The sequence below is a fragment of the Myotis yumanensis genome, unplaced genomic scaffold, assembly GCF_028538775.1.
Source record: "Myotis yumanensis isolate MYYU_CA2020_CCGP unplaced genomic scaffold, mMyoYum1.0.hap1 SCAF_10, whole genome shotgun sequence".
Lineage (NCBI taxonomy): Eukaryota > Metazoa > Chordata > Mammalia > Chiroptera > Vespertilionidae > Myotis > Myotis yumanensis.
This window is the reverse complement of record NW_027223761.1, coordinates 41,095,910-41,109,361: the sequence shown is the minus strand read 5'-3', so window position 1 is coordinate 41,109,361 and position 13,452 is coordinate 41,095,910. Positions and strand designations below refer to the sequence as shown.

General features: G+C 35.0%; 1 protein-coding gene across 1 annotated transcript; it reads left to right on the top strand.

The window, feature by feature from the left end:
* The first annotated feature begins 11,975 nt into the window (after positions 1–11,975).
* LOC139018129 (olfactory receptor 52A5-like) lies at positions 11,976–12,926 on the top strand. Its single transcript, XM_070426772.1, has one exon. The coding sequence runs from the start codon at positions 11,976–11,978 to the stop codon at positions 12,924–12,926; it is 951 nt and encodes a 316-aa protein (XP_070282873.1).
* The last annotated feature ends 526 nt before the right edge of the window (positions 12,927–13,452 follow it).

Genomic DNA, 13,452 nt, shown 5'->3' with positions numbered 1-13,452 from the left:
TATTTAAAATAATTTTCTATATTCATTACAATTTTCAAAAAAGTTACATTTTACTTGGTTGATACTTGACTTTTCTACAAATGCAAAATCAGGGTATCAAATAGTAACATTTGAAAGTAATGAAGTGTCTAGAAAATTAAAGATTTGGAATTCAATACACATATTTTCTATCACTTATTTGATTCTATATTTCCTCCACTTTCTTAACTATATATTGTAGTTTAACAGTTCTAAGAATAACTATTCCCATAAAAGATAGAAAAGTTATTTAGAGATTTAAACAGAAAAAAAATTGATGGGAACTAAATAGATATCTCAAAAGTGTTTGGATTATCTCTTATTAGGGAGGGTACTCTACTTCCATTTCTTTCTTTCAGCTTCATGAACTTAAATCATGAGCCTCTGAGTATACTGGGAATAAGGTACTGGAATTCATACTTGCTTCTTTTCCCCAATATTTGTACCTTCATCTTTACAAGCCATTGAAAGTTGAAAATAATATTATATTGTATATGACATGACATGTTCTCTATTAACTCCATTCCTCAGGAGAATTGCATCATAGTCTTGCCCAACTGCTGACATTATATTTTTCCGCTATTTGTTTCATTGAAACCAATTTCTTTTTAACTGCATATACAGTTACATTAGCATGTCAATGCAGGCACATGAAAAGATTGAAGAATTGAGCTTGTGAGTATATGTTTTTCTAGGCATTTCTGGAATCTACACAGAGAAATGTTAGAAAGGATATATGGGGACTGTGGGAAATTGCATCCTGTAGTTATACATGAGGGGTTACTCTTATGAAATGCTAAAGGGAGAATGATACTTAGGTTGTCAGGATTTCACCTAAGACATGAGAGGGTAAACAAGCAGTATTGAGTTCCTTTTGGTCTAGATAGCACTTTTACCATTTGTTTTCCTTGTCATATGTGGTGAATCTCTTTAGATCTTTAACTACAGCAAGCATATCTCCTGATTTTGGTGAGTATTCGAATATAATACCAAAAGATAAACAGAGGAAGCTTATATGTTAAGATACTCAGATTCTTAGCATTTTCCCTAGACTTATTGTTCACTTTTGCTAATCTCCACACTCCTCCATGCAGATATACACCTGAAAACAGGGCAAGTGAGTTTGCATCTGCATTAAGTTTTATGCATTTTTTAATATAAACAGTTATGGAGAAAATAAAATATTAATTACAAGTAGGAGTATTTAATAGTCATATATTGAGGACAGAAAAATTTTTTTGTCTAGAATATTAGGAGATTCTTTATACAGAAGGTAATGTTTTTACTACTTGTCCCTGCTTCCAGAAGTAGAGACACTTCACCAAGATGGAACTGTTTAAGAAGCAGTTTAGTGTATGTGTCCTGTGTTCAGGTTAGATTTATGTAGAGGCAATATTTATTTACTCTTAAGCAGTGGTTAGTGACACTATGGACTGGGCAATACTGCTGGGCAGGGGATATATAAAATGAGTGTAAAGAGAACCATGTAGAGGAACATAGTCCTTAATGGAATTCACAGCATCAGCAGTGTAAAAGGATTCAGATAGAGCAACAAATGAGATGTTTTGATACAGGAAGAAAAACAGGGTAAAGTGTGATTATAGAAACAAAACATGAGTTTTATGAAGAAAATTATGTAGAGTTCCTCACAAATATCAACTTAGAAGAGACCTTTAAACAGTTCATCTTGTTTGGATAGAATTTCATTTTGATTTTTTTTCAGGTCAATAAAGTTTAAAAAGATGTGAATGCAAAGGCTTATGACAATGGTTTGAAAAAATCTCTTAAACTGATTAACAAAACACTGCAAATTATCACTCAGGATTATAGAGCTAATTAAAATGACATAGAGAATATTAGCAAGAGGAAATGACAGTACCTGTTATAATAAAATGTGTTTAAAACTGAAACATATTTTACCATAAAGGAAATGATTAGTAAATGAGTGCTTGATGGAAATGCAGGGTTTTTTTGTGGGTTTTTTTTTGGGGGGGGGGTAATAAATTTCTAGAGTAAGAGTAGGAAATCAAAAGTAGATATCAGAACTTAATTAGGGAAATTACCAGGAAGAAACTCTGTTTCTACTGTGGTAGAGAATGGTAGAGAAAAAAAAAAAAACGAGACTTAGTAAAATTGTAACAAATATGTTATAGATTCTAGAGATAAATTATTATAGAGTGAAAAAAAGAGAAATGTTTGAGTAGATATGGGTCTCACATGAAAAACTTCTGTGAAGGTGTGAGGACCTGAAAATAAGAATTAATAATGAAAAGGTAAATGGCTAGAGAGCTTGATGTGTTCTTTGGCTAGCGAAGATGAGGGGTGATTCAGAAAAACAAGTAAACAAACAAATAACCTGTAGAATGTATTGCGCTATGAGGCTAAGGATGCAATGTAGTAGACCACATATTTGGCTCATGTAAAATTGGATGTCCATGATGCCTGAAAATAATTTTGCACAACCCTATTGAAGAAAGAGAGTTTGTGATCACCCAACATAAGTGAAAAGTGAACACCAAACTGGGAGGAATTACAGAGTGCTAGGAGGCATGTGGAGGATAGTCATTTAATAGATCTCTCCAAACCATTTTATAAAAATACAAACTGGCTCCTCAGATGTGTAGCTCTTGGTGGAATAGATTGCACACAAAGCCAAGTGGTCAAAAGTAAATGTTCTTTAAAGAACAATATGAATTATAAGGCTTTTGAGCTTTGGACAAGTATATGATTCTAGGATACTGGGGGATAATAAATCTTCATCAAAGGGGAAATCAGCTTTCTTTTTTGGTATTAAGTCATCCTCAGAAGAAAGCTTCCTTCAGGTGGTGTTGACTCTTGTATGATGTTGTCACACACCATAGCTAATAGTGACTATCACAGCTAATAGAGACTATCAAAGACACTGATCAGCAGGAGTGAAAAATTCAAGATGGACAAGACCATTTACCTGGAAACCAAATTTTTCTTCTCACTTTGAAGAGAAGCAAGAATTAGTGCCTGTTACTGATTATTGAAATGAGCCTGACTGGACAAAATTTCTAAATATGGATGTGTGTGTGTGGTGTGTGTGTGTGTGTGTGTGTGTGTGTGTATGTGTGTGTGTGTGTGTTTGTGATGAGATGGTAATTGAATGATCAAGATTAGGAGGTAAGATTAGTGAGAGGAATGGCAAGGTCTCAAATAGAATAATTACATCAATCCAGAGAGTTAAGAAGTAGGCCTGTCCATATAGATCCAGGGAATATATGAGAGCTAAACTGATGGAAGACTACTAATTAGTGATTACATATCATCTGCATCCTGGATTTCTCAGTAATCACTTAAACAATTGCTTACAACACCAGCGAAGTGAGCTCTTCAATTTATTGATTCTTCAGAACTAAAATAATCTTAAAGGAAACCATCTAATTTTTGCATATATGTGCATTTAATGTCCTGTTGCAAAAATATCCATTCAGACTTACTAGTAGATTCATATTTTTGTTGAAATTGAATAAACAAGGGGATAATTTTTGTTCATTTATATTCCTCTTTCCTTGGTGTAGCTTTCCTGAGTAGAGGCCCTTGAAGTAGAATTAAATTGATTTTGAAAAATAACCAAAAAGTTATTGCAAATATAAAAAATATTTTTATCACACAGCAAGATCATTATTAGCTTTGAAACATAGACTCTGGAAGCATGATATAGTGTAATCCTAAGACCAGATATTGGAAAGCATTGGGGGAACCAGATGGAAGCCAGTTCTCTAGTGGAGTGGCTCCCCAAATGTTGGGAACCAGGGCTTTTTACTCACACATTTTGTCCTTTAGCAAAGCAGATATTCATATCCAAGGTAAGGTTTGGTAAATAATAAAGGATGATCAGGTTAGGGGAATTACCCTCAGCTGTTTGGCAGCAGATAATAATATGCTTAATAATAAGCCTTCTGATGAACTTCTCACATTTATTATGCTAACTACTGTTCTTAGCCTCCAACACTTCAAGAAACAAACAAACAAAAAAGCACTGGTAATAAGTTATCTAATCCTACCAGTTAAAGCACTAAAAAGAGAGCAATAAGAAAAGCCAAGAGTAAGTAGAAGAAAGGAAATAATTAAGATCAGGGTGGAAATAAATGACAGGCTCACCAAGAAACAAAGATGGAGGACCCAAGTAAACAAAATAAAAAATGAAAGAGGGGAAGTAACAACCAACCGCACGTAAATAAAAAGGATTATTAAAAAATACTATTAACAACCCTACTCCAAAAACCTGGACAACCTAGACAAAATGTACATATTCCTAGAAAAATACAATCTGCCTGACCAGTGAGGCTCAGTTGTTGATTGTCGACCTATGAACCAGGAGGTCATAGTTTGATTACTGGTCAGGACATATGCCTGGGCATGATCCCCAATGTAGAGTGTGCAAGAGGCAGTTGATCAATGATTCTCTCCTATCATTGATACTTCTCTCTCTCTCTCTCTTTCAAGGTAGAAAGGCTTTGAAAGATTTTCTAATTTCATTCCAGTGATCTTGAGTTCATCATAGGAGATACAATGATTAGATTTAGCACCTTAATATCATGAACTTTCTTTATGACTGTATCATCTCAAATTCGATGGAACTGCCTTGAAGATGGAGACACCATATGAATTACCTTTGTGTTTTCAGTACTGTTTAAAAAAAATGATGGAGGTCTTATTAAAAAAGCACAACTTCACCAACAGTGTGCTCTGTTGATGCTGTGCTCTACCAAATTTCCTCCAAGGTCTTAACAACTCTAGTTCTCCAAAATCCACAGTATATTTTGTCAGAGACTAATTCCAGCATGACAGCAGGGCTGAATCTGGGAATGTCTGAAGGCATTTCCCCAAGCCTAAATTGGATATATTAAATTGATTTCTTGGCTACCAGACAGCTAAAGGGCATCTTAATCTACATGTTATTGCCTCCTACTGGCCAAACACCTAAACAGCCGTAGGTGTTTGGCCATGCTTTTGTATACCCATTGAAGTGTATATCTCTGACAATGCTTTTGTATACCCATTGAAGTGTATATCTCTGACAATGCTTTTGTATACCCATTGAAGTGTATATCTCTGACAATGCTTTTGTATACCCATTGAAGTGTCTCGCCTCAGGACAAGTTGTGTTAATTAAAAGCAGGGGGGGAAGGGTGGTGGAAGGAGGAGAACCCCTGGGATTGGATAAAAAGTAAAATGATAGACACATGCTTAGTAGGTGCAGGAACAATTAACATGATGACAATGAAGGAATTTGTGTTATCTGTCCTGGTGCCCAGGCACATTAGGTTGTGCCCCAAGGGGTCCAGAAAAAGGGAAGTTACTAGGTGTACCAGTTAATAATTAGGATTTTTTTCAATAGATGGAGTTACACATATGTTGATATATATGTGATTTGATATGTATGCTATTTTGTTGTATTGACAGCAAGTTTCAAAACTTTATATGTCAAATTTGCTGAAGGTGTTAACATCATAGATATTTTTACACTTAAAAATGTCAAATTTCGTGCCAAAAAAAGAGCATTTGTGGGAAGTTTTAATTTATTACTTTATTTTGAAGAAAAACTTATTGTATACTTCGGGAAGCTTATGTGAACATGCTCCATCACAAGATACTTGCGAACACTGGTTTAAAAGTGATGATTTTGATGTGAAAGACAAAGAACATGCAGGTCAACCGAAAAAGTTTGAAGACCAACAATTACAAGCATTATTGGATGAAGATGCGTGTCAAACTCAAAAACAACTTGCAGGAAGGTTAAAAGTTGCTCAGCAAACAATTTCTGATCATTTCCAAGCAATGGGAAAGATTTTAAAGGAAGGAAAATGGGTGCCACATCAACTGAATGAAAGACAAGTGGAAAACTGAAAAGTCATCAGTAAAATGTTGCTTCAACAGCACGAAAGAATATCTTTTTTGCATCGAATTGTGACTGGCGATGAAAAGTGGATTTATTTTGAGAATCCCAAATGCACAAAATCATGGGTTGATCCAGGTCAACCATCAGCATCGACTGCAAGGCCAAATCGCTTGGGAAAGAAGACAATGCTCTGCGTTTGGTGGGATCAGGAAGGTGTGGTGTATTATGAGCTTCTAAAACCAGGTGAAACCATTAATACTGATCGCTACCGACAACAAATAATCAATTTGAACCTCGCTTTGATCATGAAATGACCAGAATGTGCCAGAAGACATGGCAAAGTAAATTTGCTTCATTATAATGCACCATCACACACTTAAAAACCAGTTAAAGACACGTTAAAAGATCTTGCCTGGGAAGTATTAACCCACCAGCTGTATTCACCAGACCTTGCTCCTTCAGATTACCACTTGTTCTGATCGATGGCACACATACTTTCTGAGCAGCACTTCAAAACATACGAAGAATGGAAAATTGGGTCTCTGAATGGTTTGCCTCAGAAGTTCTACTGGGGCAGTATCCACAAATTACCTGAAAGATGGAGAAAATGTGTAGCTAGCGATGGAAATTACTTTGAATAAAGCACTTTTGATGTTTCTCTTGAAAAAAAAACAGCATGGGTCCTGGGACAAGGAGACCTTAGACTTTAAGACCTTAGACCTTAGAACTTAGCTCCTTTAGCTAAGCTCCTCTGACACCCTAATGCCTTTCACAATTATGTTTCGTCTCTGGACTATTTAATCTATGAACAGCCTTCTCCAGATTCCTGAACGTGTCTTGATGCTGAGACAATAACCCCAACATATTTGCCAATATCACAATACCTACAAGAATAATCTTGCTAGCCCAGAACTGTACCTACCTACTGCCTCAACTGGGTTGTCATGTGCATTATGATGGCATAATTTTATTGATTTCAGAGAGGAAGGGAGAGGGAGAGAGAGAGAGAGAAACATCAATGGTGAGAATCATTGAACAACTGCCTCCTGCATCCCCCACACTGGGGATGGAGCACACAACCCAAGCATATACCTTGACCAGGAATAGAACTGTGACCTCCTGGTTCATAGATCGGTGCTCAACCACTGAGCCACGCCAGCTGGGCAATTTTGGACATTTTGAATAAAATCAGTTATCACTTAGTTTTCTTAGTTTTAGTCATCTATATTTAAATAGCATCTTACCAAAATATTACAAAGTTATATTTTATTTTTCATTTATACAAAATTATGCCTAAAAACAATAATCAAATAAAGCCATGGCCTGAACTTCCACTTTCCCAAATGTTCAACATGGTAAACAAATTTTCATTGGCCTTTAGTGAAATAAAAGTGCAAATGAATTAATTTTTGTTTCTAGGTATGCTAAAAATCCAGCTATTTATTCATATTTTAAAATAATTTTCTATATTTATTAAAATTTTCAAATTGATACTTGACTTTTCTTGAAATGCAAAGTCAGAGTGTCAAATAGTAACATTTGAAAGTAATGAAGTGCCTAGAAAATTAAAGATATGGAATGAAATACACATATTTCCTATCACTTATTTGATTCTATATTTCATTCACTTTCTTAACTATATATTATAGTTTAACAGTTTTAAGAATAATTATTTCCATAAAAGATAGAAAAGTTGTTTTAAACAGAAAAAAATTGATGGGGTCTAAATAGGTATCTCAAAAGTGTTTGGATGATCTCTTATTAGGGAGGGTGCTCTACTTCCATTTCTTTCTTTCAGCTTCATGAACTTAAATCATGAGCCTCTGAGTGGACTGGGAATAAGGTACTGGAATTCATACTTGCTTCTTTTCCCCAATATTTATACACTCATTTTTACAAGCTATTGAAAGCTGGAAAAAAAATTTATTGTCTATGACATGACATGTTCTCTATTAACTCCATTCCTCAGGAGAATTGCATCATAGTCTTGCCCAACTGCTGACATTATATTTGTCCCCTATTTGTATCATTGAAAACCATTTCTTTATAACTGCATATATAGTTACATTAGCATGTCAATGTAGGCACAAAAAAAAACTGAAGAATTGAGCTTGTGAGTATATATTTTTTAGGCATTTCTGGGATCGACACAGAGAAATGTTAGGAAGGATCTATGGGGACTATGGGAAATTGCACCCTATAATTATACATAAGGGGTTACTCTTATGAAATGCTAAAAGGAGAATGATACTTAGGTTGTCAGGATTTCACCTAAGACATAAGAGGATAAACAAGGAGTAGTGTTCCTCTTGGTCTAGTTAGCACTTTTACCATTTTTACCTTGTCATATATAGTGAATCTCTTTAGATCTTTAACTACAGCAAGCATATCTCCTGATTTAGGTGAGTATTTGAATATAATACCAAAAGATAAACAGAGGAAACTTATATGTTAAGATACTCAGATTCTTAGCATTTTTTCTAGACTTATTCTTCACTTTTGCTAATCTCCACACCCTTCCATGCAGATATACACCTGAAAACAGGGCAAGTGAATTTGCGTCTGCATTACGTTTTATGCATTTTTTTCATATTAAACAGTTATAGAGAAAATAAAATATTAATTTCAAGTAGGTGTATTTAATACTCATATATTGAGGACAGAAAAACATTTTTGTCTAGAATATTAGGAGATTCTTTATACAGAAGGTAATGTTTTTACTACTTGTCCCTGCTCCCAGAAGTAGAGACACTTCACCAAGATGGAACTATTTAGAAGTCAGTTTAGTGTACGTGTCCTGTGTTCAGGTTAGATTTATGTAGAGAAAATACTTATTTACTCTTAAGCAGTGGTTAGTGACACTATGGACTGGGCAATACTGCTGGGCAGGGGATATATAAAATGAGTGTAAAGAGAACCATGCAGAGGAACATAGTCCTCAATGGAATTCACAGCATCAGCAGTGTAAAGGGTGTCAGATAGAGCAACAAAGGGAGTTTTTTTGATACGGGAAGAAAAACAGGATAAAGTGTGATTATAGAAACAAAACATGAGTTTTATAAAGAAAATTATGTAGAGCTCCTCACTAATATCAACTTAGAAGAGACCTTTAAACAGTTCATTTTGTTTGGAGAGAATTTCAATTTGATTTTTTTTTCAGAGCAATAATGTTTAAAAAGATGTGGATGCAAATGCTTATGGCAATGTTTTGAAAAATCTCTTAAACTGATTAACAAAACACTGCAAATTATTACTCAGGACTATAGAGCCAATTAAAATGACATAGAGAATATTAGCAAGAGGAAATGACAGTACCTATTATAAAAAAATATGTTAAAAGCTGAAACATATTTTATCATAAAGGAAATAATTAGTAACTGAGTGTATGATGAAAATGCAGGTTTTTTTTTTTGGGGGGGGAGTAATAAGTTCATAGAGTAGGAGTAGGAAATCATAAGTAGATATCAGAACTTAATTAGGGAAATTAGCTTAAAGAGACTTTGTTCCTACTGAGGCGAAGAATGGCAAAGAGGAAAAAATATGAATTAGTAAAATTGTAACAAATATATCTGCTAGAGATAAATTATTATAGAGTGAAAAAGGGGAGGAATGTATGAATAGAAATAACTAGAAATCAGCCATGGAACTCAGAGCTGCATAATTTTTAGTGGCAACCTTTCCAGAATGGTGATATTTTTCTAATGTTATTTAGTTTATTTGTTGGATAAAATAAATGTATAGATTATAATGTGAGGTTTTCAGACACTTGCTGGTAGATAAATAAAGGGACAAGGACATTGTGTCAGGTGGTCAAGGAGTAGTTAATGTGTTATAATGAATAAGAGTTAGAAAAGAATGTGAATCAGGAAAAATGTGAATCAGGCAGCAACGATAAACTGAAAGAATATGGGTCTCACATGAAGAACTTCAGTGAAGGTATGAGGACCTGAAAATAAGAATTAATAATGAAAAGGTAAATGGCTAGAGAGCTTGATGTGTTCTTTAGCTAGCGAAGATGAGGGGTGATTCAGAAAAACAAGCAAACAAACAAATAACCTGTTGAATGTATAGCGCTATGAGGCTAAGGGAGCAATGTAGTAGACCACATTTTTGGCTCATTTACAATTGGATGTCCATGATGCCTGAAAATAATTTTGCACAACCCTACTGAAGAAAGAGAGTCTGTGACCACCCAACATAAGTAAAAAGTGAACTCCAAACTGGGTGGAATTACAGAGTGCTAGGAGGCATTTGGAGGATAGTCATTTAATAGATCTCTCCAAACCATTTTATAAAAACACAAACTGGCTCCTCAGATGTGTAGCTCTTGGTGGTATTGATTGCAAACAAAGCCAAGTGGTCAAAAATAAATGTCCTTTAAAGAACAATATGAATTATAAGGCTTTTGAGCTTTGGACAAGTATATGATTCTAGGATACTGGGGGGTAATAAATCTTCATCAAAGGGGATATCAGCTTTCTCTTTGGTATTAAGTCATCCTCAGAAGAAAGCTTCCTTCAGGTGGTGTTGACTCTTGTTTGATGTGGTCACAGACCCACTCTGGCTCTGTCACAGCTGATAGAGACTATCAAAGACAGTGATCAGCAGGCGTGAAAAATTCAAGATGGACAAGACCATTTACCTGGAAATAAAATTTTTTCTTCTCACTTTGAAGAGAATCAAGAATCAGTACATGTTACTGATAATTGAAATGAGCCTGACTGGACAAATTTTCTAAATACGGATATGTGTGTGTGTGTGTGTGTGTGGTGTTTGTGATGAGATGGTAATTGAATAATCATGTTTAGGAGGTAAGAGTTAGTGAGAGGAATAGCAAATGTCTCAAATAGAATAATTACATCAATCCAGAGAGTTAGGAAGTAGCCCTTGTCCAAATAGATTCAGGGAATATATGAGAGCTAAACTGATGGGAAGACTACTAATTAGTGATTACATATTATCTGCATCCTGGATTACTCAGTAATCACTTAAACAAATGCTTACAACAGCAGAGAAGTGAGCTTTTCAATGTATTGATTCTTCAAAACTGAAATAATCTTAAAGGAAACCATTTAACTTTTGCATATTTGTGCATTTAGTATCCTATTATGAAAATATACATTCAGACTTACTAGTAGATTCATATTTTTGTTGAAATTGAAGAAATGAGGGGATAATTTTTGTTCATTTATATTCCTCTTTCCTTGGTGTAGCTTTCCTGAGTAGAGGCCCTTGAAGTAGAATTAAATTGATTTTGAAAAATAACCAAAAAGTTATTGCAAATATAAAAAATATTTTTATCACACAGCAAGATCATTATTAGCTTTGAAACATAGACTCTGGAAGCATGATATAGTGTAATCCTAAAACCAAATATTCTTGTCTAAAATTGAAGTGCAAAATAGTCAAATGAGTTCAGCCTCATTTTCTGACAAGTTCTGTAGCTTTTCTGTTTGTTTATCCAGACACTGCACAGAGCCCCAGCTATAGAAGATACCCAATGAAAGAATATGGACCTTAATTTGTATTAGTTGTGTGCCTAATTTCAATATGTGAGAGAAAAGCAAACGTCCATGGAATTGTACTGATGCTTAAATATCAAAATTGACAGCAAATATATATTTCAAACATAGACTACCACATCTATAGACAAATAAATGGAAACAGAGTTGTTTAATAGTATCTAAAGGTGCTTGTAAAATATATTAAAATATACTATTTATTTTAATCAGAAATCAAATCATAAACTGAAAAATATAATTAGTATTTAATATTGCAGAGTATATTTGACATTTCATATTCTTGGTTTTGATGTTTACTGATTTATTCTAGTAAAATAATTTTGAATAATATGTTTTTGCATACATATGACAAAATAGATATATTATTAATCAATCAGATTGTGATTTTAAAAAGCTTTCTACATAAGCAACTACAACAAATATTAATATATGGCTGTTATTCTATTAGGTAAAAAATTTTCCAGTTCAGATTTTGCAGAAATCTAGGTGAGAACAGAAAATAGAAGAGAGATAACCCACACTGAAACCTTGAAACAGAAGTTCTGAAGCAGGGAGTCTAAGTCATCATGTTCAAGCTCAATGGCAGAGTCTTCATGCCCTCGGTGCTGACACTGGTGGGGATCCCTGGTCTGGAGTCTGTTCAGGCCTGGATTGGCATCCCTTTCTGTGCCATGTACATCGTTGCTCTGTTTGGGAATTCTCTGATCCTGGTCATCATCAAATCTGAGCGAAGCCTCCACGAGCCCATGTATCTCTTCCTGGCAATGCTTGGAGCCACAGACATTGCTCTCAGTACCTGCATCCTGCCAAAAATGCTAGGAATATTCTGGTTTCATCTGCCCAAGATACACTTTGATGCCTGTCTCTTGCAAATGTGGCTTATTCACACCTTCCAATGCATTGAATCAGGTATCCTGCTGGCCATGGCCCTGGACCGCTATGTGGCAATCTGTCATCCTCTGAGACATGCAACCATTTTTACCCACCAACTGCTCACTCAGATTGGTGTTGGGGTGACCCTCAGAGGAGCCCTTCTTGTGGCTCCATGTCTCATCCTCATCAAATGCCGGTTGAAGTATTACTGGACCACTGTGGTCTCCCATTCATACTGTGAGCACATGGCCATCGTGAAATTGGCAGCAGAAGATACTAGAATCAACAAGATCTATGGTCTGTTTGTGGCTTTCAGTGTACTTGGCTTTGATATAATCTTCATCACAGTATCCTACATTCAAATATTTATAACCGTCTTCAGTCTGCCTCAGAAGGAAGCCAGGCTGAAAGCCTTTAACACCTGCATTGCTCACATTTGTGTCTTCCTTGAGTTTTACCTCCTGGCTTTCTTCTCTTTCTTTACACACAGGTTTGGCTTCCACATTCCACCTTACATTCATATTCTTCTGTCCAACCTTTACCTGCTTGTCCCACCATTGCTCAATCCTATTGTGTATGGTGTGAAGACCAAACAGATTCGTGACCGAGTGTCTCACATTTTTCATTCTAAGAATGCCTCTTGATTTCTTATTTATCTTTTTTCAAATATCAATAATTTTACATAAGCAACACTAGGTTTTTTGTGAGATTCTGTCCTTTAGACAGGTTATTATATGTTAAAATCTAAAGTTCTAGGTTTCCTTTAGAGACAGAAAGGATTTGATTCCTTAAATAATTTATTTTGTTATAAATTTAGATTTGGAGCATATGTTTAGCCAATAAATGACATAAAAAAGAAATTATGAATCCCTGTTTGTAGTTAAATCAGCTTTTAGTAAAGTACATTCTGTAAAAGCACAACTAAATATTAATGTTTTAGCCTCTGTTTAAAAATATCAAATGACAATTAGAAGGAAAAAGGTGGCCAAATTGGCTAATGTGTTGTGCACCTACTCCTGTGACCATCCTGGAAAAGCAACTAAATTGGAGATCATCCACCCAGTATTAACAAGTTAGATTAACAAGCTGAGAAGACAATTTGCAACCAGGAGGGGCAGAGGACACCTGGAGAATGGTAGGAAAGGGGATCTTGGCTAGAGAGTGATACAC

Excerpts from the sequence above, each read along its gene's own strand:
- LOC139018129 (XM_070426772.1), top strand. The coding sequence starts at position 11,976 with ATGTTCAAGCTCAATGGCAGAGTCTTCATGCCCTCGGTGCTGACACTG.